Below are 22735 nucleotides of genomic sequence, written 5' to 3' on the forward strand. Positions count from 1 at the left end.
TTATCCTAGCACCAGCACAGTGCCTGGCACAGAAAAGGCACCCAGTTATGGTGGAATAAGTTTAAGGAAGCAGGCTTCATTATCCTAGTACCAGTGCAATGCTGGGCGCATAGAAGACACTCTGTAATCCGTGGTTGAATAAGTGCACGAATCTGCATTTGTTATGGGAAAACTAAAGCCTAGAAGATGACCACCTTCCCAGGATATCCCTTACCCCGAGGGAGGGGCAGGGTTATAGCAGGCTTCAAGGAGTTCGGGCTCTATTCCCTTTTACCTAAAAAGACCCCCGAGTCTTTTTACACGGTCCTTTCCTGCCCATTTGAACTCCAGAACTCTCAAGACTCAATTAACTAAGTTTTGCCAAGTGTCTACCCATACCAAGTGCCTGCTCATCAGCCCTGCTCACAACAGGCATTTGACAAATATTATTGGAATGAATTGAGAGACCAAATGAGTGAATATGACTACCTCATTCAAGGTGACTCCTGTGTCTAAGGAGCTCACAGCCTATTAAATAAGCCATACGCTTGATTTGCTCAGAGTTTAGCAATGTGTGAGCCCTGGTGGCACAGTGGTGAAGAGTTTGGCTGCTAACCGAAAGGTCGGCAGTTCGAATCCACCAGCTGCTCCTTAGAAACCTTATGGGGTAGTTCTACCCTGTTCTATAGGGTCGCTATGAGTCGGAATCGACCCCACAGCAACGGATTTTGGCCTTTTGGTTAGCAGTGTGTCTCGCACATAGTAGGTGCTTAACAAATGTTCTTTGATTTGGTTTGATGTTGAACAGTTAGAGAGTGAGAAACTGCATGGACTTTGTCACTGGATGTGACCTGAACAGACATGGGCTTGTAGGACCCTGACCAGAAATCCCTGCTTCAGGCTGCTCATTTTTTTCGGAAAGGTTTCCGGTCAAAGACCCACAAGAGCCTAGACAGTTGGCAGAGCCCAATAACTGGACGGGTGAATTAGGGCACAAGGTCGGGCAAAGTTCAAATGGCTGTCACACTGTTTACTCCCACCACAGACTTAAATCATCAGTTTCAAAAACAAAAACTCTCCTTTTCACCCCCAGCACCAGGAAGGGGCTGTGACACGCCCCTCGCACTGCACCCAGATGGTGGGCAATGGGGTCTTTCCTTTTCTAGTGAGGTGGGGGAGGTGAGTGTGAACAATAAATAAGGCTGCACATTGAGAGAGGCTGGAAGGGTGTGCTCTCCCCAGTGGACCTCAGAGGCCTCCCCATGCCCCAAAACAGGAGGCACGCAACACCAGGAGGTCCTCACTGCGGGCCTGAGCACTGGGCAATTCTGGTCCCTGAAACCCCTCAGGACAAGCTGTCTCCTACCCCTCCCCACCCTGCAGATACAAGGTGGCTGCTGAGAACAAGACAAAAGCACTGCTGACTGAACACACCCCTCCTGGGCGTCACACAGAACAGCAGGCTGGGTTTGTAAGGTGCCTCCTCTTTCTGCTGAGGTTCTCCCCCAACCACAGCCATCAGCAGCCCAAGCTGCCTTCACTGCCTGTCCAACTCAGCCAGCGCCTTGCGACTCAGCACCTAGCTGGCAAGGTGGAGCAGACAGAAAGACACACACAGACACACACGCCGGAAAGGGAGAGTGCTTCCGTAGGACTGAAAGGTGGAGCAGACACACACACACACACCCCCACTCCGAAAGGGAAAATGCTTCTGAAGGACTGAACAGCCTGCCTGAGCTGGGGAACTCCCTTAGAAAACACACACTCCCTTCTCTGTAGTTTGCTTTTGGTACAGTGAGCACATGTTGCTTCAGTAATTTTTAAAAAAAATTTTAAGAAAAGAACATTCCAAAAACCCACAGCCCACCTGGTTCAACCCCCACGGTCCCAGCTTACTTTGTGCCCTGAGCAGAGAACGGAGACTGGGCTCTGCCAGGTCTAGGCAGAAAGAATGGGGGGGAAAAAAAAAAAACCCAAAAAGGAATGGACCCTTGCTCGGGGCAAAGGAGTAGACTCGGCTCACACTCCTGTTCTTGGGTGTGGCCCAGGGATTCGGTCGTAGTGAGGTCAGAGCCACCAGAGCTAGCTACAGGGACAATCAGCTTCCCTGGCGTTGCTGCAGTACCCCTGGGACTGTCTCATGCAAAGGAGAACCAAGTCCCTTCCTTGCGCCTACCCCACAGCCAGGGCCCCCAGGAACAAGTCAGAAATGTGCCCCCTCTAGGTGGCAGGGTGGCCAAGGCTCCACTGGAGTCCACGGCTGCCCTCCGGTGGCAGCGAGGGGAAACGAACCCACTGAGGCCTCCCAGGTCCCGCCCTTTGCGAGCGGGGCCTCCCAATTCCCACGTGTCCTTCCAGGCCAGCGTTTTCGGGTCAATTAGGAACTCTCTCATTAGCACAGAGCAAAGGGCAGGAGTCATCTGGGGGAATTAACCGCTGGATCAATAGGGCAAGGCCCTTGGAAAAAATGAATGTGCCTCAGACATACTGAATGAGTAACTGGGCAGCGGGGCAAGTGTGACTAAGCCCAGGCCTCAGACTTAGTCCAGGCTTCAAAGAGCTCCAAATAAGGGGAGGGAAGCTGTGTGGGGGTCAAGCAAACGTCACCCACTTTGCTCAAGAAAGAACATCACACGTTTTAAATTACATCAAGTACTTAGTCAGAGGGAAGAGACTGGACCCCGGGTGGAGCCGGCACTGCTGTGGCAGCCTGACCCCAAGGGGAAAGCACCCCACTGCTTAGCAGGGGCTCCTCTGCTCTCTCTGGAGGTCCACTCCACCCAGTCCCACGTGGGAATGATCTTGGGCTCTCAGATTCTGGCCCCATCCCTCCCTGTTCCTTAGGCCCTAAGCACCTCCTCTGAAGCCTCGACAATCCCTTACCCCTGGCTCCTACCCCTTGGCCTCTCAGGATGGACTGTCCCCTCAGAGGCCTTCAGGGTACCCCTACCCCTGGCAGCAACCCCCACCTCCCAGCGTTCTTTCCCGCCCTGGCATTCAGAACTCCACTGTGCACTGGGCTTGTTTACCACTGGCTCCCCTGGAATGTGACCTCCTGGCAGACGGGGGCTTGTCCTGTCTACAGCTCCAACCTAGCGTGTAGGTGCCGTGCCTGGCACAGAGCAGGCACTCAGAGACTATTTGTAAAAGGAGCTGACTGGACATTCTCTGGGCTTCTTTCCCTTAGCTCCATCCCCGCACAGGACTGTAGGCTCCCTGAGCTCAGAGAAGGGTTCCTCCCCCTTCCCAACACCCCATTGAAAAAGGCCAGGCCAAGGTTGAATGTAACTAGCACGAAATGGCTCTGGAGCCATTTAAAAGACTTTTCAGAGTGACCTTGGAGAAGATGACCCAGTGTTAGGCACCTGGGTCCCAATGGGCCCCTGTACTTCCGCTTCTCACACTTCCCTTAGGCTAACGCACTGGTTCTCAGCTGGGGGATTTTGCCACCAAGGGGACATGTGTCAATGTCTGGGGACACTTTGGTTGTCACAACTGGGGGTGGGAGTTAATACTGGTATTAAGTGGGTGGCGGTCAGGGACGTTGCTAAGAATCCCACAATGCACAAGCCAGCCCTCACGGCAAAGAGTTCTCAACAGTGAGGAGATTGAGAAACCTGGGGTAAGGTGACTTTTTTTTAAAACTCCCTAACAACAACAACAGACATATAAGGAAAGTATTGGAACTGGTGATTCACCTAAGAAGACAAAACTTTGACCTAAAGACAATAATACATAGTTTCAAAAGCTCATTGATGTAGACCTACTGTGGGCAGGTGGTGTGCTAGGCCTGGGACGATAAAATGAGCAAGGCGCAGACCAGGGGGGCCGGAGAGACCCAGGTTCAGCATTAGGCCCTCTGGCTCTACCACCTATCAGTCCCGTGACTCTTCTCCTCAGTAACACAGGGACACTATTTCCATTCCTACCTCACAGAATTACACATTAAGGCGTTAGCTGCTGCCTGGCACCCAGTAAGGGTCCAACAAATATTAGCTACCATCAGGAGGCAAGGGGCAAGGAAATCACTTAACGCCCAGCCAGGCAACAGGTGGCCAGCAGAAACAGAGGGGCTGAGTAATCGCCACGTGTCCTGAGCACTGCTGCTCAGGCTTCTGAGGCGTAAAACGTTTGGCTTGTTTATTCTGAGAGAAACGATGATTCAATTTCCAATCCTCTTTATTTGAGGGCGGGAGGAGGGCCAGGAGCCTGGCTTAAAGTCTGTAAAAGATTGAAATTTGCGCTTCAGGAAGGGGAGGGGAGCAGAGTTACAGGAACAGAAAAGTAACCGAAATTACTCGGGCTTTCCTGGAGGGGTGATGGTTGCTAATGCCTCCACCCTGTTTCCACCTCTGCCGCCGCCACCACACACACATACGTATACACGCCAAGACCACACACACACCAACACACACCACACACACATGCATACATACATATACACGCCACCACACACACATACGTATACATGCCAACACCACACACACGGCAACACATACCACACACACATACATACATATACATGCCAACACCACACACTGTACACACACAAACACATACCACATACACACATACATATACACACCAACACCACACACATCACACACATGCATACACACCCACACCACACACATGCCAACACATACCACATACATATACACACCAATACCACACACCACATACATATACACACCAACACCACACACCACAGACGTACATATACACACCAACACCACACACACTACACACACATACACACCAGCATCACACACCACACACCAACACACAACACACACCACATGCTTATACACACCAAAACCACTTACACCGCACACACACCACACACCAACATATACCACACCTACACACACCAACACACATACCACACACACCACATACATATACACACCAACAAACCATGCACACCACACACACACACAGATACCACATACACCACAAATACAAACACACCCACACACCCCTCACGCACACAGTCTAACCGTATAGAACACAGACAGGAGGAAACAGGCCAGCTCTGTGTGGCGTGGGACCACCTTCAGGAAGAGGCACAGTCACATTTTTGGAGAACAGCGACTCAGGGCCCCAGAGGGGCACGGAGAGTCCTGAGTCACCATATCCAGGATTAGCCCACACACTCCCACTTATCACTGTGGCCCTGCCCTCCCACAAGCTGCCCCTCCACATCCAAAAAATTGGAAATGGTTACTCAGACCTGAAAGTAGAATCCCAACGGGTGAGCGCCGGCAAGTTACTTAGCCCCTGTGAGCCTCCGTCCCCTCACTAGTGAGGTGGGGGTCACAAGGCCTTCTTGGAAGAGCAGCGGTATACCAAGCACGAGGCCACCTGGCACACAACAGGAGCTTGATACCTGCTGGCTCTCGCCCCCTCCCGCCCTCCTGGCTGTCCTCGATGCTTTCCTTAACCTCATTAAGAAAAGGTGGGTGTGGGGAAGGGCAGGAGGCAGCCCCAAGGGGTGGGGGGCCCTCAGCAGAGAGGGAGCTCACAGCAATATCTCCTGGGGCCTGAGTTGTGGACTCAAGGTGCTTTTTCATTCCTTCCCTCTCATTTGACCCTCATACCTTCTGCGGTATAGGACAAACAGAAGCCCTGATTTAGAGGTGAGGAAGCAGAGCTAGGGAGAGGTAGGGGAGAGCTCCAACCCCCAGGTGCCCCTGACCCCACCCTGACCTCCTCACAGATGGCTAGGGCACCCCCCAAAGTTTTCAAACCAGAAACTGGGGCGCAGTACCTGCCAAGAGTGGTCACTCTCAGGGGCGCAAATGCTATGCTGTGAGTACATCAGCTGAGGATCCCCAGGAACCCCAGAATTTCTCCCCTGGGCCATGTGGCCTAGTGGTTAAGAGTGTCAACTGTAAAGATCAGATGTGGGCTGTGCTCATAATCCAAGCCTCGTGCACGACAAGTCACTTAAATTCGCCAAGCCTCGGCTTCCATCTGTAACAATGGCACCTACCTCAGAGGGCTGCTGGGAGGGTTAAATAACACCACACAAGCCGAGTACTTTATACAGTGTCATGGATTGAACTGTGTTCCCCAGAAGTGTCTGTCAACCTGGCTAGGTCATGATTCCCAGTATTGTAGGATTGTCTGCCATTCTGTCACCTGATGTGATTGCCCTACATGTTGTTAAATCCTATCCCTATGATTAACGAGGTGGATTTAAAAAACCCACTGCCATCAAGTCGATTCTGACTCCCAGCAGCCCTACAGGACAGAGTAAGAACTGCCCCAGAGAGTTTCCAAGGAGTGCCTGGTGGATTCGAACTGCTGACCTTTTGGTCAGCACTTAACCACTATGCCACCAGGGTATCCTGAGATGGATTAGTGGCAGTGACATTGATGAGATCTACAAGATTAGATAGTGTCTTAAGCCAATCTCTTTTGAGATATAAAGAGAGGCAAGCAGAGAGACATGGGAACCTCATGCCACCAAGAAAGCAGCGCCAGGAGCAGAGCACATCCTTTGGACCTGAGGTTCCTGCGCTGAGATGCTCCCAGACCAAGGGAAGGCTGATGGCAAGGACCTTCCTCCAGAGCCTACAGAGAGAGAAAGCCTTCCCCTGGAGCCTGCGCCCTGAATTCAGACTTCTAGCCTGTTGGGCTGTGAGGGAATAAACGTCTCTCTGTTAAAGCCATTCACTTGTGGTATTTCTGTTACAGCAGCACTAGATGACTAAGACACACAGTACCTGGCATGAATTAAGAACTTAAAAAGTGGCACATATAATTATAATGCATACCAGTTAAATGAAGGAAGGACACAGAATATTGAAATGAGAACTGTTTCCTTCCCCAAAGCCTTCTCCGCGGGGCTCTCATACATAAGGAGAACAGCATCTCTGCGCTTTGTGCCTGCCAGAGTCCTGGGGGGCGGGGGCGGGGCGCACACCTTAAACCCTGTAAAGCAGGGGTCAGCAAACTTTTTCTGTAAAGGTCCAGACAGTAAATATTTCAGGCTTTGTGGGCAATACAGCCTCTATCAGTACTCAATTCAGCCGTTGAGGTAATATGTAAATGACTGGTTGTATTTCATTGAAACTTTATTTGCAAAAACTGGCTTTGGGCCATAGATTGCCGACTACTGCTGCAGTAGTTCAACTTCCCCAGGTTCCCCCAAGACTTTATAAGGTACTAACAGCCCTCCTTCCAAATCTCTGCAAGCAGGGAGCTAGCTGAAGGCAGCTCTCCAGATTTGTCCCTGAGAGCTCCAGCTGGCCAACTGAGGGTTCTCCACGGGCAGGAGGCTCCAGGCACCGGCTCCTTGCACTTGAACAGCAGAGAGACAGCAGTTACCAGCTAGAGATGGCAGCCAAGCAGGCACTGCCTACGCACTAAAAACAGGAACCAGTCAGCTGGGCCACCATCTCTCTGAAACTGAAGCTCTGCAACCGAAAAAGGACAAAAAAAGCAGATGGCACGGCAGGAGTGGAGGCCCTGGGCTCCCCAGGAACCCCACCTCCATGGCCAAAGGGTGCTCTACGGAGCCTAGAGCTCCAGGCTGGCTTCACTGTTAGGGCTGAGCACACAGGCTCTCTGGACCTCCGGATCCTCATGTACCAAACAGGGACCCCTCCACCTCCCTGGCCTGGCACGTGAGAAATTAAATAAAGAAAAAGAAAAGCAGAAGGTGAAAATTCATGCATGGGTCAGCAGCCTATCCCATTGCTACAAAAAATAATAAAAATAAATAAAAGTCATCATAATGGTTTTCTAAACAGCTATGATGCATCAGACTCTCTGCTATCACGTATCATCTGATGTCCTCAGTGATGATGTGCGGGGCACTGTCATCGTCCCCGTCTTACAGAGAGCTCCAGGGACCGGTCCGAGGCCACACAGGCTTTAGGCATGGGAACTAGATTCACACCCAGCTCTGCTGGCTCCAAAGTTGAAGCTTCGCCAAGTTCCCGCTCTGCCAGATAGGGCGAGAGTAGGGTGGATCCCTCATTCTATTTCTACCGTTTGGAAGGCAGGGGCTCCTGCAGCATCCCAGCTTCTTACCACCCTGGGGCTGCTTCGTAAGAACAAGGGCAGAGAGGAGAGAGGGAAGAAAGAGTCCAGGCCCAGTGGTGTCACTAGGGTTGGTGATATTCAGTGTGATTAACTCATGGTGTCACCCCCGCCCCCTGCCATGGACCACCTGCAGCACTAGACCATACAGAATTCTTAGTAATTTTTTTTTTTTACTAATGTTACTCGTAAATCGTAATTCCCATATGTCGCTCCTTCTTTTCCTTTAATTACCACTTCATTCTCAAAAAAGTTGTTGATACAGATTTACGAATTACCATACTACTACAGCTGTTGTTGTTAGGTGTCATCGAGTTGGTTCTGACTTACAGTGACCCTAAGTACAACAGAAATGAACCACTGCCCCGTCCTGTGCCATCCTCACAATCATTGCTACGTTTGAACCCACTGCTGCAGCTGCTGTGTCAATCCGTATCATTGAAGGTCTTCCTCTTTTTTGCTGACCCTCTACTTTGTCAAGCATGATGCCCTTCCTCAGGGACTGGTCTCTTCTGATAACATGTCCAAAGTATGTGAGATGAAGTCTCACTATCTTCACATCTAAGGACCACTTGGGCTGTACTTCTTCCAAGTCATATTTGTTCGTTCTTCTGACAGTACACGGTACATTCAATATTCTTCGCCAACACTGTAATTCAAAGGTATAAATTCTTCTTCAGTCTTCCTTATTCATTGTCTAGCTTTCGCATGCCTATGAGGCAATTGAAAATACCATGGCCTGGGTCAGGCCCACTTAGCCCTCAAAGTGACATTTTTGCTTTTTAATAAAGAGGTCTTTTGCAACAGATTTGCTCAATGCAGTACACTCTTTGATTACTTGACTCCTGCTTCCATGGGCATTGTTGGCGGATCCAAGTAAAATGAAATCCTTGACAAAACTTCAAAACTTTCTCCATTTATTACGATGTTGCTTAATAAACATCCTGTTATGAGGATTTTTGTTTTCTTTATATTGAGGTGTAATCCATACTGAAGGCTGTAGTCTTTGATCTCCATCAGAAAATGCTTCAAGTCCTCTTCACTGTCACAGCAAGCAAGGTTGTGTCAACTGCCTATGGCAGGTTGTTAATGAGCCTTCCTCCAATTCTGATGCCGTGTTCTTCTTCATATAGTCCGGTTTCTCGAATTATTTGCTCAGCATACAGATTGAGTAAGAATGGTAAAAGGATACAATCCTGATGCATACCTTTTCTGATTTTAAACCACTCAGTGTCTGTTTGAATGACTGCCTCTTAGTCTATGTACAGGCTCCGCATGAGCACAATTCAGTGCTCTGGAATTTCCATTCTTCACAGTGATATTCATAATTTGTTATGATCCACACAGTCGAATGCCTTTGCATAGTCAATAAAAAAAGGGCAAATGCCTTTCTGGTATTCTCTGCTTTCAGCCTAGATCCATCTGACATCAGCAATGATATACCTCGGTCCACATCCTCTTCTAAATCCGATTTGAATTTCTGGCAGTTCCCTGTCAATGTACTGCTGCAATTGCTTTTGAAAGGTCCTTAGCAAAACTTAACTTGCATGTGATATTAATGATATTGTTTGATAATTTCCAAATTCTGTTGGATCATCCTTCTTTGGAATGATCACGAATATCGATCTCTTCCAGTCGGTTGACCAAGTAGCTATATTCCAAATTTCTTGGCACGGATGAGCGACAGCTTCCAGCGCTGCACCTGTTTGTTGAAACATCTCATTTGGTATTCCATCCATTCCTGGAGGCTCGTTTTTCAATAATGTCTTCAGTGCAGCTTGGACTTCTTCCTTCAGTATCATAATCATATGCTACCTCCTGAAATGACTGAGCACAGACCAATTCTTCTTGGTACAGTGACTGTGTATTCCTTCCATCTTCTTTTGATGCTTCCTGCATCAATTTTTTGCCCATAGACTCCTTCAATATTGCAACTCGAGGCTTGAATTTTTTCTTCAGTTCTTTCAGCTTGAGAAATGCCAAGCGTGTTCTTCCCTTTTAGTTTTCTAACTTCAGGTCTTTGCATATTTCATTACAATACTTTGTCTTTTCAAGCTGTGCTTTGAAATCTGTTGAGCTCTTCTACTTCATCATTTCTTCCTTTCGCTTTAGCTACTCTACATTCAAGTGCAAGTTTGAGAGTCTCTTCTGATATCCATTTTGATCTTTTCTTTCTTTCCTGTCTTTTTAATCACCTTTTGCTTTCTTCATGTGTGACATCCTTGATGTCATACCACAACTTGTCTGGTCTTCGGTCATTAGTGTTCAACGTGTCAAATCTATTCCTGAGATGGTGTCTAAATTCCGGTGAGATATGCTCAAGGTTGTACTTTGGCTCTCATGGATTTGTTTTAATTTATTTCAGCTTCAATTTGAACTTCGTTTGGGCAACTGATGGTGTGTTCCTCACTTGACTCCTGGCCTTGTTCTGACTGATGATACTGAGCTTTTCCATTGTTTCTTTCCACAGATGTAGTCGATTTGATTCCTGTGTATTCAATCTGCCGAGGTCCACATGTAGAGTTGCCATTTACGTTGCTGAAAAAGGTATTTGCAATGAATAACTTGTTGGTGTTGCAAAATTCTATCATTCGATTTCTTGTGTCATTTCTATCACGTAGGCCATATTTTCGAACTATGGATCCTTCTTCTTTGTTTCCAACTGTCGCATTCCAATCACCAGTAATTATTAATGCACCTTGATTTCTTGTTTGATTAATTTCAGACTGAAGAAGTTGGTAAAAATCTTCAACTTCTTCACCTTTGGCACTAATGGTTGGTGCATAAATTTGAATAATAGTCGTATTAACTGGTCTTTCTTGCTGGCATATGGATAGTATCCTATCACTGACAGCATTGTACTTCAAGATAGGTCTTGAAATGTTCTTTTTGATGATGAATGCAGTGCCATTACTCTTCAATTTGTCATTCCCAGCATAGTGGACCATGTGATTGTCTGACTCAAAATGAACAATACCCATCCATTTTAGCTCACTAATGCCTACGATATTGATCTTTATGCATTCCATTTCATTTTTGATGACTTCCAATTTTCCTAGATTCATACTTCATACATTCCATGTTCTGATTATTAATGAATGTTATTAGTTGCAACTGTTTCTTCCCATTTTGAGTTGTGCCACATTAGCAAATGAAGGTCTCGAAAGCTCTACTCCATGCACTTTACTGAGGTTGGCTCTACTTTGAGGAGGCTGCTCTTCCACAGTTGTCTGTTAGTTTGTCATATTGTGGTGGCTTACATGTGACTGTGATGCTGAAGGCTATGCCACCAGTATTTCAAATACCAGGAGGGTCACCCATGGTGGACAGGTTTCAGGGGAGCTTGCAGACTAAGACAGACTAGGAAGAAGGACCTGTTGATCTACTTCTAAAAAAAAAAAAAGGCCAGTGAAGACCTTATGAACAGCAGCGGAATGAATATTGTAGTTAAAATACCAGAAAATTTGACAAAATCAGCGACTATAAAAACACTGGCAGCAACGAAAACAACAGCGCACGCTTGTAGCCTGTGCAGACGAAACCAGGTGATTCGAGGCGTCATTGTAACTGGGTAATAATGACAGCTCTGACCAGAGCGCCCCAGAAGGTTCAAAGAGTAAATCAGCATAGAGTTTTTGCCTTGTAGGTATAGTGATACATGTGAGCTGGGCTTATGGAAAATGTTTTTGTTATTATAACTAACTACAGGGATATTTTTTATAAAAATAATGATTTCTACTGAAATACCACACAAAAATTTTATAGACCGTCATTTTGATGTCACCCTTTCTGACAGTGTTACCTGGTGCTATCCACATGCCCCGTACCCCCCTAGTGATGCCACTGCCCAGGCCCCCTCCAGGCTGGGATCCCGGGGATCCAGATGGGGTCAGATGGCTTCCTCAGCTTGGCCCCAGGCTGAGGCCCACCCACCTGCTCACAGCCATCTGTGCAGCCTCTGATTCCGGGGAGGGCCCTCATCACTGGGTGTGCCACATTCAGGGCAAGGGACTCCACTTCCTTTTCCTCCAGGCAGTTGAGGACTTAAGCTCAGGGGCTTCTGACACCACAAAAGGGAACCTGGGCGTAGCTCTGGAAGGACAGGGCTGCTGAGCTAGATGGAAAGCTTCTTGGGTAGAGCCTGTGCTTCAGTCAGACTACCTCAGGGCCCAGGCACTGTTTCCCAAAAAGTGGTCCCTCGAGATGTACCCCCAAACAAGGACTCCACATCAAACAGAGTCTGGAAAACATTCAGCACCTTTGCCATCTCCTGCAAATTTACTTCGGTCATTTATGTTCTAAAGCCTCCAACAGGCCTTTAACCCAGTGTTTTCCAAGCTTATTTGGCCATGGACCCTTTTCTTGTCCCACCTCCTCGGCCCCTCCCTGACTCCTGCTATCTCTGTGAATCTCCCTAGCTCAAGGCCTGCCATCTCCAAGAAGCCTGTCCTAACAGTCCCAGCTGCAGGGGAACTGCCCCAGTCTGCCGTGCACCTGCCTAGCCCTGGCCCCACCTGCAGCAGCAGGCTCAGCACCTTCCCCCTACCCCACAGGCCCTTAGAACAACTGAAAGAGGAAAGATGAGAAGGGTCTAGAAAGAGGCCCCCCAAGCCCTGAGTGGAAAAGGCAGCCTATAGACCAGCATGCACTGTAGGGTACCACTTTTTTCTTGTTGTTGTTGTTAAAAAAGTATAGAAAAAAATACATCTACATTTCTGTACACAGAAAACCATGAAAGAAATACATGAAAATGTCAGTAGTGGTTATTTAGAGCAGGGGCCAGCAAATTGCTTCTGGAAAGGGCCAGATACTAAACACTTAGGCTCAGGGCTGTGGATGCTGCTCTAAAGCAGCCATAGAAGATACAAACAAAGGGGCGTGGCTGTGTTTCAACAAAACCTAATTATTTTCAAAAAAAAAAACACGTTCCTGGCCAGAGGGCCATAATTTGTCAAGTTCTGATCTAAGGATCAAATACGTGATTTTTATTTTCCTTTTTTGTATCTTTATGTGTTTTAAAATTTTCCCTAGAAATATGTTATACTTCTGTAAACCAGGGCTGGGGCGGGGGTTGGGGTGGGGGGGGGTCAATAAATTGCATAATTGTGTTTTTTAAAAATATATCAACAGTTCTGAAAACTAAAAATATAATTAACCATACCCATAAGAAAAATGAAAATTTCAAACGCTGCTGAGGTATCAGATTTCAGCAATCTCACCTATAAAACTTCAGAAAGTTTGGTAACACACTATGTCGCCAAGTGCCTTGGAAAACAGGCTCCATCACACGTCCTGGTCCAAGAGAATTTGCAACAGCCTCCACCAGGCACAACCTGTCAGCACCCAACAAAATGACCAGTGCTCTTACCTTCTGAAGGAGGTATACCTTCTGACCCAGAAATTTCCTGTCTAGGAACTCATCCTATAGACAGACTTACATTGTGAAATAATGTGTGGGCCAGGTATATTCTGGACCCTGGGGCATGTTTAAAAGGGTCAAAGTCTGAAAGTGACCTAAATGTCCCATCAACAGGCAACTGGTCAAACAAACTAAACTACATCCGTACCATGGATTTCAACACAGCCACACAGAAGAAAAGGAAGTTCTCTGCGTCCTGATATGGAACTATCTCCAAGATATTTACATTAAATGAAAAAGGCAAGGGGCAGAACATTTATAGAGAAAAGGAAAATAATCTAAGTATATAATTGCTTGTATACGCCGAGGACGAGCTTTGGGATGACACAGAAGATTCTTGAAACACTGCTTACAGAGGAACTAGGAGGCTAGGGGATAGAGGTAGGAAGGAGACTTTTTACTGTCTATTCTTTTGTACATTTTTAATTTGGTCCTAAGTGCAAGAATCACTTATTTTAAAAAGTTAAATTATGAGAATAAGTGAAATTTAACAAAATAAACCATACCAAAATGAAACATGGGCTTTAAAGAACCCCCAGGGAGTTGCTTAAAAGAAAGCTCTGTGATCCTGACCCTCGGTTTCGCCACCTGTGCGGTTCAGGTGAGGTGAGGAGAGGTGTGTGAGGTGCCTCCAGCAGTGACTGGCTGGACTCAGCACACAGGACTTCCCTCCGATTGCTGGTGGTGTCCTCACAGCCCCAGCCCCGAGTGTCAGGAGAGGACTGTAATGACGCAGACGAGGTGCTGATGGGGCAGGAAATCTCTGCTGCAGAGACCTGGAGGAGACCCCCACTGATGGAGGCGTTCCCAGCAGAAGAACTGGCCAGCCATCTGCAGAACCTCATCAGAGCCATGGCTGCTTGCAACGTACCCCCCTGATTTCATACCTTCTCCCCTCCCTCTCCACCACCACCCAGCACACACCATCAAGCAAGCACTTCCTGTCTGCTGCCCAACTGGAAGCACTCACACTGAGCTGTTCAAAGGAGAGGACCCTCTTCACTGGGGCCGGATTAAGGCAGTGAGGGCCCTAAACATTGATAACCTGTGGTGCACCCTTCCCTGCTTACTCACACATTCAAACAGGATATGTGAGTTATATATATATATACATGCCACATTTATTAGCATATATAGAGTAACATCAAGCACTGTGTGTTCCACGCAACAGACAAAAACAAAACTCACTTGACACACAAATTAAAACTTTTCATGTTAGATAAATATTAATATTTCCAGGATATTTTGGACATTTGCTATGTTAGTATTATATCAAATTATTATTTGTGTTAGTAACATATTAAATGTACGCTAGATTGCACCCACGTGTATGCCAAACACATTTTAAAGTTAAAGTTATAAAATATTCCTTTCATTCAAAGATTAGACAGGCCCATAAAACAAAATGAGACTAAAGGGGCACAACACCCCAGGGGTAAGGACTAGAAGGAAGGAGGGGACAGAAAAGCTGGTAACAGGGAACACAAGGTTGAGAAGGGAGAGTGCTGACATGTTGTGGGATTGTTAACCAAAGTCATAAAACAATATGTGTACTAATAAGAAGCTAGTTTGTTCTGTAAACCTTCATCTAAAGTACAATTTAAAAAAAGTTATAAATATCATTGTTTACAAAACTTAGGGAATAATTCTGTACATAAATGCCATATGGTTAAAAAGTAACTTGACTGAATTCGTTGCAATGGTTAACTTATTGGCATTCTCTCACTTCCGTGTGTCATCTGGGACTGGAGTTCCCATTGGTTGTTTACCAGAATGTGTGTGAGGGCATACCCCTGCACTGATATCATGGCAAAGAGCATTGCTGACCCTCCTAGCTGGAGCTGCTGGATCAGCAGACGTGATGTACAAGACAGTTCTTTCAAAATGGATCACAGACCTGTTATCTATTAATATAATCCATCTTTGCCCAGTAACCGCTATGCTGGATCCAGTTGCATATTGGGTGAATGTAGCAAGAGCTAGACTCAACAGTCCACCCCCACCTCTCGTCTACTAGAAAGAAGTAGTATACTCCCAAGAGACCCACTGAGATAAGGAGTTTCAATTTCATGGGAAAGGATGGCAGGAGACAGATGTCGACAAAGTCGTTGAAGTAGTAGGGACCTCATAGCTTAAACAATCTTGCGCGTGAGCGCCCTTGTAACCCTGTGTGAGCTTTATTTCTGGCTGGCACGTTCTCACGCACTGGAGCTGGTATAATTTTATTTAGTGTCCTTCCAGTTCCCTTTCATTGCGGTGCTCGCTTTTCCTCGTGTCCTGTCTGCTTGGGTCTTTGCTTTGGGCAACGGTGCGCCTGTTTTTTTGACACTCTAAGCACGTACTTACCTTGCTTGTTAGGTAATCTGTCCCTGCTCTTCACCCAAGGAGCAAATGACTAAGGAAGGCATTCCTGGCACCATGGCTCTTGGGTCTGAGGTAAGTGAGTATTCTCAGGGGTCCCCAAGTCACCATGCAGGACAATGAGCTTTTCTGCCACCTCAGTCAGCAGGGACAACCACATCCAAAATGATGCCAGCCTTTATTTTCACTACACTTTCTCCAGCATCTCACCATCCTTTGGAAGCTGGAATGAGTAGGAATCAGCCTTACCATTGGATATTTGGGTAGGATATGGAAGGCCCTAAGAAGCAAAATAACTTTACTAGCACCTCAGACAGACACCAGAGACCAAAACCAGATTAGCACCCCACTGCCCAGCTCATGGTGCTTTGCTCTTTCGATATCACTTCCAGGCTTCCAGAACTCTCCCTCTAAAGATAACCACTCCTTTTTTTCTTCTCAGGAGTTCTCCCTGCAAAGCATGTGCAGGCTTTATTGCTTCAGTAGTTTCCTGAAACTTGGGCCTTCCCACCGAAACTGCCTTTACACACCTCAGTCTGACAAGATGTGACACAAACCAGCCCCCATGTGATTCTCTCAAGACAGCATGAGTGCACACACACCAGAAAGGAGGGAGGCCAGATTTAAGAGAACACCAAAAGCACCCAGCCCAGAGAGAAAGGTCCAGATCCCGGCGACCTACCCCTTCTTCAGGTTGGTCACGTAAGCACTCTGGAGGGCAGCTTCCAGGAAGTAGGTGAGCTCGTAGTCAACCGAGTGAGAGCCTTTCAGATGCCTTGATGTGGTGTTATTGGCGGTCTGGGGAGGGAAACACAGTAGAGCCACTGTCTCAAAGTTCTGGGGCCAGGGGGGCAGGGTGCTCAGCCAAGCCAGAGAAGGAGGCTCCATTGCCACCTCAGCCACCTCAGGGCACATGGTTCAATTCTGGCAAAACTCAGCCTAACTTGCTTTAATTTAAAACACATATAAAGTACCCTCTTCCCACCCAAATGCTGAATACCCTCAAGTCCCATATGTAACACTGCTTAACAATCACAGAGCTTTATAAACTCACTAAGCCATTTAATCCTTACCAAAAAAAAAAAAAAATTTAACAAAAGTTGTCACTGAGTGACTCCATCTCACGGGGCACCCCATGTGCATCACAGTAGAATTACGCTTTACAGAGTTTTCAGGGTTGTGGCCTTTCAGAAGCAGATCACTGGGCCTTTCCTCTGAGGCATCTCTGGGTGGGTTTGAACCACCAACCTCTCAGCGAGTAGTTGAGCACTTAACCGCCTGCATCACCTAGGGGCTCCTATTTAATCTTTAGAGCACCCTGTCAAGTAGGAACTATCATCATCCCCATTTGACAGATGAGGACACTGAGGCACAGAGAGGCTAGCTTACTGCTCCAAGGTCACAGAGGTTGTAGATGGCAGAGCCAAGCACCCAGAAGTCCATACTCTTTATCTCTACTATAGGTGGGCTGTGGCACTCTCTCTTCAACCCCTACAACACCCCTACTTAGGAAGAATGTGTAGAGATTTCTTCACACACGTCCCTACTCTTCTGTGTATATAAACTTCATCTACAACTAGACTTCGCTCCCAGATGGTAAGGGCTTTGTCCCCTCATTTCTACTGTTCCTCCCTCACACCTGTCTCCCACCCCAACCAAATAGCCACCACCAGCCAAAATCTTATTTAAAGCCTCACAACTGTCCTACCAGGCTGGTTTAACTGCACTTTATAGGGTTGCTACGAGTAGGAATCGACTCGACGGCACGGGGTTTGGTTTTTTTTTTTTGGGTTATAGATGAGGAAACTGAGGCTCACAAAGTGCCTAAGGTCACTGTTACAGACTGAATTATGTTCCCCCCAAACATGTGCTGTAAATACTAACCTCTATGCCTGTGGTTATAATCCCATCTGGGAATTGGTTGTCTTTATGTTAATGAGGCAGGATTAGCATAGGGTGTATCTTGAATCAATCTCTTTTGCGATATCAAAGAGATTAAATAAGCAAGGGAAGCAGAGATGGGGGAGAGAGATGCCAAGCCACATGAACATCACCCAGGAGCAGACGCTCAGAAGAGACAAAGACCTTCCTCCAGAGCCAACATAGAGTAAAAGCCTTCCCCTAGAGCCAGGACCCTGAATTCAGACTTCTAGCCTCCTAAACTGTGAGAAAATAAATTTCTGCTTGTTAAAGCCACCCACCTTGGTATTTCTGTTAATGCAGCACTAGATAACTAAGACAGTCACTAAGCTAGTGCAGGCCTGAACTTCAAACTTAAATCTGGCCAGTTATAGATTCCATGCTATTTCTACTACTTATTGGTTTGTTCGTTCAACAAATATTTGAGCGCCTGCCATATACCAGTCCCCTGCCATAAAATCGTTGAGTGACAGAACAGCCCAAGGATGGGGCCCCTGGCTTCAGCAAAGCTGAAGACCAATTACATTATCTTAACTGAGCTGTGGATGAAGCCTCAGCTCCAGAGGGGGCACCCAGCCTCACCAGCTGGACCAGCTCCCTTGTCTGATCAGAGGGAAAAAAAAAAAAATCAGTAAGCCACACAACTTTATCTTTTAGGAATTAAAATCAATCTAAAGAGAGGTTCTGAGGGCCAAGATGGCGGAATAGTCAGATGCTTCAAAAAAAAAAAAAGTTTTTTTTTTTTCCCTGGGTCCCTCTTACAACAAAGACCTGAAAAAACAAGTGAATCAATTATATATGACAATCTAGGAGACCTGAACATCTAAGGCAAAGTTGAGGAATGGAACTGAGCAGCAGGGGGGAAGAGACAGTTCAGAAGCAGCAAGGAGCTGCCAGACCTGACCCAGTGGGAATCAGCAACCTGCAGGCTGGATCAGATGGCACGCGCAGCGAGGCAAGCAGTGGCACTCAGGATGTATTTTCCACATTGGGAGAGACCAAGTGACAGAGAGTCTACTCAAGCCTCCAGAACCAGTGAAAATTGGCACTCAATCAGCAAAACATTGGTACATGTGTTTAATCTACCATGCAGATCAAGCCCCCCCCTTTCAGAAGAACCTCTCTCCCATTTACCTGCCTGCCCCCCTACCCCCGCTCTGCACCAGGTCTCAGGCTGGCTTCAGCAACTGCCGCAACCCCTGGGCCAGAAGTAGTACCTGTCGCGCGCCCTGAGCCATTCTCCCGGCTTTGAAGTAGGAACAAATTAACAAACAGGAAAAAATAATCTGCCAGTTCCCCTATGCCGGGAACTCAGGGCAGGCACAGTCCCTTTGCCTAAGCACAGGCATGAGAGGTCCACGGACTTTGAATGTCTTTCACCCCTGCATAGACCTGTGTGGGCTCATTTCAACAGCATAGGCCCTCATTAGCACAGTACAACAGGGTTTATACCTGAAGCCTATTTTCAACTGTATCAGCTATAAGGTAGAGTGGCAGATTCATGACATTTGACACCGCTCTGCCCATTAAGCAAGGTCCCCACCTGCCCATATCAGGGACCTGGGGACTGCCACCTAGCCACCTGTGACAGGGGTCCAAGAATAAGTGGTGTCTCTCAGTCCTTACAGCCAACTGCATTCGCTGCCCATAATCCGGCTGAAAAACCACCCACCTACACGCTCTAGGCAACAGGAACACGCTTTCCTCCCAGAGGCTCAGGGCCAGCCGTCAGCCCCCTGCCTTGCTCAGGACATGATCCCCTACTGCAGCCAGATACCTGTGCCAACTCCAATCACCTCTGCCCATCTAGGACTATGGGTGAGAGCCTGTACCACATCCTTGGTGGCCAACGACCTGGACATGTGACCTGAATCGGTACAAGAAAAATAAATGTACTCCTGGGCTCACATACCTAGTTACAGCTCTAACCATCTGGTGACAGGACATGAGAGCTTCAAAGGCATTAATAATCAAACTAGCTCACATGACCAGCCTATTTGGGCATATCAAAACAAAAGAAGAAGATATGACACAGTAAGCAACCATAAAATAAATAAATATAATAACTTATTGATGGCTTGGAGACAACAGCCAATATCAAATCACATAAAGAGGCAGACCATAATGGCTTCAGCAAGCCGCCAAAATAAAGAATCAGAGGCGGAGCCAAGATGGCGGAATAGACAGACGCTTCCGTCGAGCCCTCTTTACAACAAAGACCTGAAAAAACAAGTGAAACGAGTGTATTTGTGACAAGCTGGGAGCCCTGAGCATCAAAGGCAAGCTTAGACAACGAACTGAGGGGCAGAGGGAGGAAAAGGCCGTTCCAAAGTGGAGAGGAGTTACCAGACCTGAATCCCAGGGAGCCCTCAGGCACCATTCCCGGAGCTGCAGCGGCTGCGGTGGGCTGGTCCTAGCGTTTGGCCACAGTTTCCTCAGGGAGAAGCAGCCAGCCACACAGCCCACTCACACCTCTGGAACCTGAGGAGAAGGGCGCTCTCGGCATAAGCTAAGTACTTGCGTATACTTTACTGTGTCCCCCCCCACCCCCAAGCCGGTTTCAGCGGCTGAATCCCTGGGCCTGAGATAGACCCTGGTGAGCATCTAGAGCCATCCTCCCACCCTTGGGGAAGGAAAAAATTTGCAACTGGGGGGAAAAGATGATTTGCTAGCTCCATTAACCGGGGGAGCTCAGTACAGAAGCAGCTCCTGTCCAGGCATAAATCATCCATGGACCTTGAGCACCTTCCCCTTCTGCATGGACCTGTGTGGGCCTATTTCGGGAGAATAGGCCCTTGTTGGCAAACTCCAACCATTTCAGCTGTGCAGTGGAGAGGTAGGTGTTTGACGTTTGACATTGCTTGCCTATTAAACAAGGTCCTCACCTACCCACATCAGGGACCTAAGGACTGGTAGCTCCACTCAGGTCACCCAGCCACCCATGACAGGGGTCCAAAGATAACTGGTACCTCCCAGTCCTTACAACAAAAACTTTGGGTGCCCATGGTCCCTCTGCAGAACCCACCCACCAGCATGCTCTAGGGAACAGAGATGCATTTTCCTCAGAGACACTTGGGGGTCGGTTCGCAGCCCCCTGCCTTGTTCAGAGCATGACCTTCTGCTGCAATCAGATACCGGTATATACGCCAATCACCCCTGCCCCTTTAAGACTGTAGGACAGAGCCTGTACCACACACTTGATATCAGCTACCTGGAAACCTGAGCTGAATTCATACAAGAAAACTGAATGGACTCCTAGACTGATAAACCTGAGAACAGCTCTAGCCAGCTGGGGACAGGACACCAGAGCTCCAAAGGTGAAAATAATCAAGCTAGCTCACTCAAGCAACCCATAGGGGTACACTGAAAAAAAACAAAGCAAGCAGCTACGACACAGTAAGCAAGCATAAACTGATACGATAACTTATACATGGCTTGGAGACGACAGTCAATATCAAGTCACATAAAGAAACAGGCCATGATCACCTCAACAGGCTCTCAAAACAAAGAATACAGGGATCGTTTAGATGAAAGTGCATTCCTGGAATTACCAGATGCAGAATACAAAAGTTTAATATATAGAACCCTTCAACACATCAGGAAGGAAATGAGGCAATACGCAGAACAAGCCAAGGAACACACAGATAAAGCAACTGAAGAAATTAGAAAGATTATTCAGGAACACAACGAAAGTTTAATAAGCTGGAAAAATCCATAGAGAGATCAGCAATCAGAAATTCAGAAGATTCACAATAAAATTACAGAATTAGATAACTCAATAGAAAGTCAGAGGAGCAGAAGTGAGCAAGTAGAAGCTAGAATTTCTGAACTCGAAGATAAATCACTTGGCACTAATACATTTGAAGAAAAATCAGATAAAAGAATTTAAAAAAATGAAGAAACCTTAAGAATCATGTGGGACTCTATCAAGAGAAATAACCTACGATTGATTGGAGTACCAGGGCAGGGAGGGATAACAGAAAATACAGAGAAAATTGTTGAGGATTTCTGGGCAGAAAACTTCCCTGATATTGTGAAAGATGAGAAGATCTCTATCCAAGATGCTCATTGAAATCCATATAAGGTAGATCTTACAAGAAAGTCACCAAGACATATTATAATCAAGCTTGCCAAAACCAAAGATAAAGAGACAGTTATAAAAGCAGCAAGGGATAAAAGAAAAATCACCTACAAAGGATGGCCAATAAGAATAAGCTCGGACTACTCGGCAGAAACCATGCAGGCAAGAAGGCAATCGGATGACATATTTAAAAAATTGAAGGAAAAAAACTGCCTGCCAAGAATCATATATCCAGCAAAACTGTCTCTTAAACATGAAGGTGAAATTAAGACATTTCCAGATAAACACAAGTTGAGGGAATTCGTAAAAACCAAACCAAAACTACAAGAAATACTAAAGGGAGTTCTTTGGTTAGAAAATCAATAATATCAGGTATCAATCCAAGACTAGAACACTGGGCAGAGCAATCAGAAATCAACCCAGACAGGGAAATAAAAAAAAAAAAAAAAAAACAAAGCAAGATTAAAAAAAAAAAAAAAGCCCAACACAGGGTAATGGCGATGTTATTATATAAAAGAAGACAACATTAAAATAATAAAGAGGGACTAAAATGTAATCATACACCTTCCATATGGAGAGGAAGATACGGCGATACAAAGAAATAAAAGTTAGTTTTAAATTTAGAAAAATAGGGGTAAATAATAAGGTAACCACAAAAGAGACAAACTATCCTACTCATCAAAATAAAATACAAGGGAAAAATACAGATTCAGCAGAAACAAAATCAACAACAACAAATATAAGGAAAGGACAATATATAAAGAAAATCTACTCAGCACATAAAATCAAGTGGGAAAAAGAAACTGTCAACACACAAAAAAAGACATCAAAATGTCAGCACTAAATTCATACCTATCCATAATTACCCTGAATGTAAATGGACTAAGTGCACCAATAAAGACACAGAGAGTGGCAGAATGGAT

General features: G+C 46.6%; 1 protein-coding gene across 3 annotated transcripts in view; it reads right to left on the reverse strand.

Moving 5' to 3' along the window:
• Positions 1-22735, reverse strand: part of TTC7A (tetratricopeptide repeat domain 7A) — a 158811-nt gene that overhangs the window by 90551 nt on the left and 45525 nt on the right. For all 3 annotated transcript variants that reach the window (XM_064277131.1, XM_023557263.2, XM_023557262.2), the window contains one exon: positions 16494-16609. In XM_064277131.1, the coding sequence (XP_064133201.1) occupies positions 16494-16609 (116 nt within the window). The remainder of the gene's footprint in view (positions 1-16493; positions 16610-22735) is intronic.

Source organism: Loxodonta africana, chromosome 26 (genome assembly GCF_030014295.1).
Source record: "Loxodonta africana isolate mLoxAfr1 chromosome 26, mLoxAfr1.hap2, whole genome shotgun sequence".
In the NCBI taxonomy this organism is placed as follows: domain Eukaryota; kingdom Metazoa; phylum Chordata; class Mammalia; order Proboscidea; family Elephantidae; genus Loxodonta; species Loxodonta africana.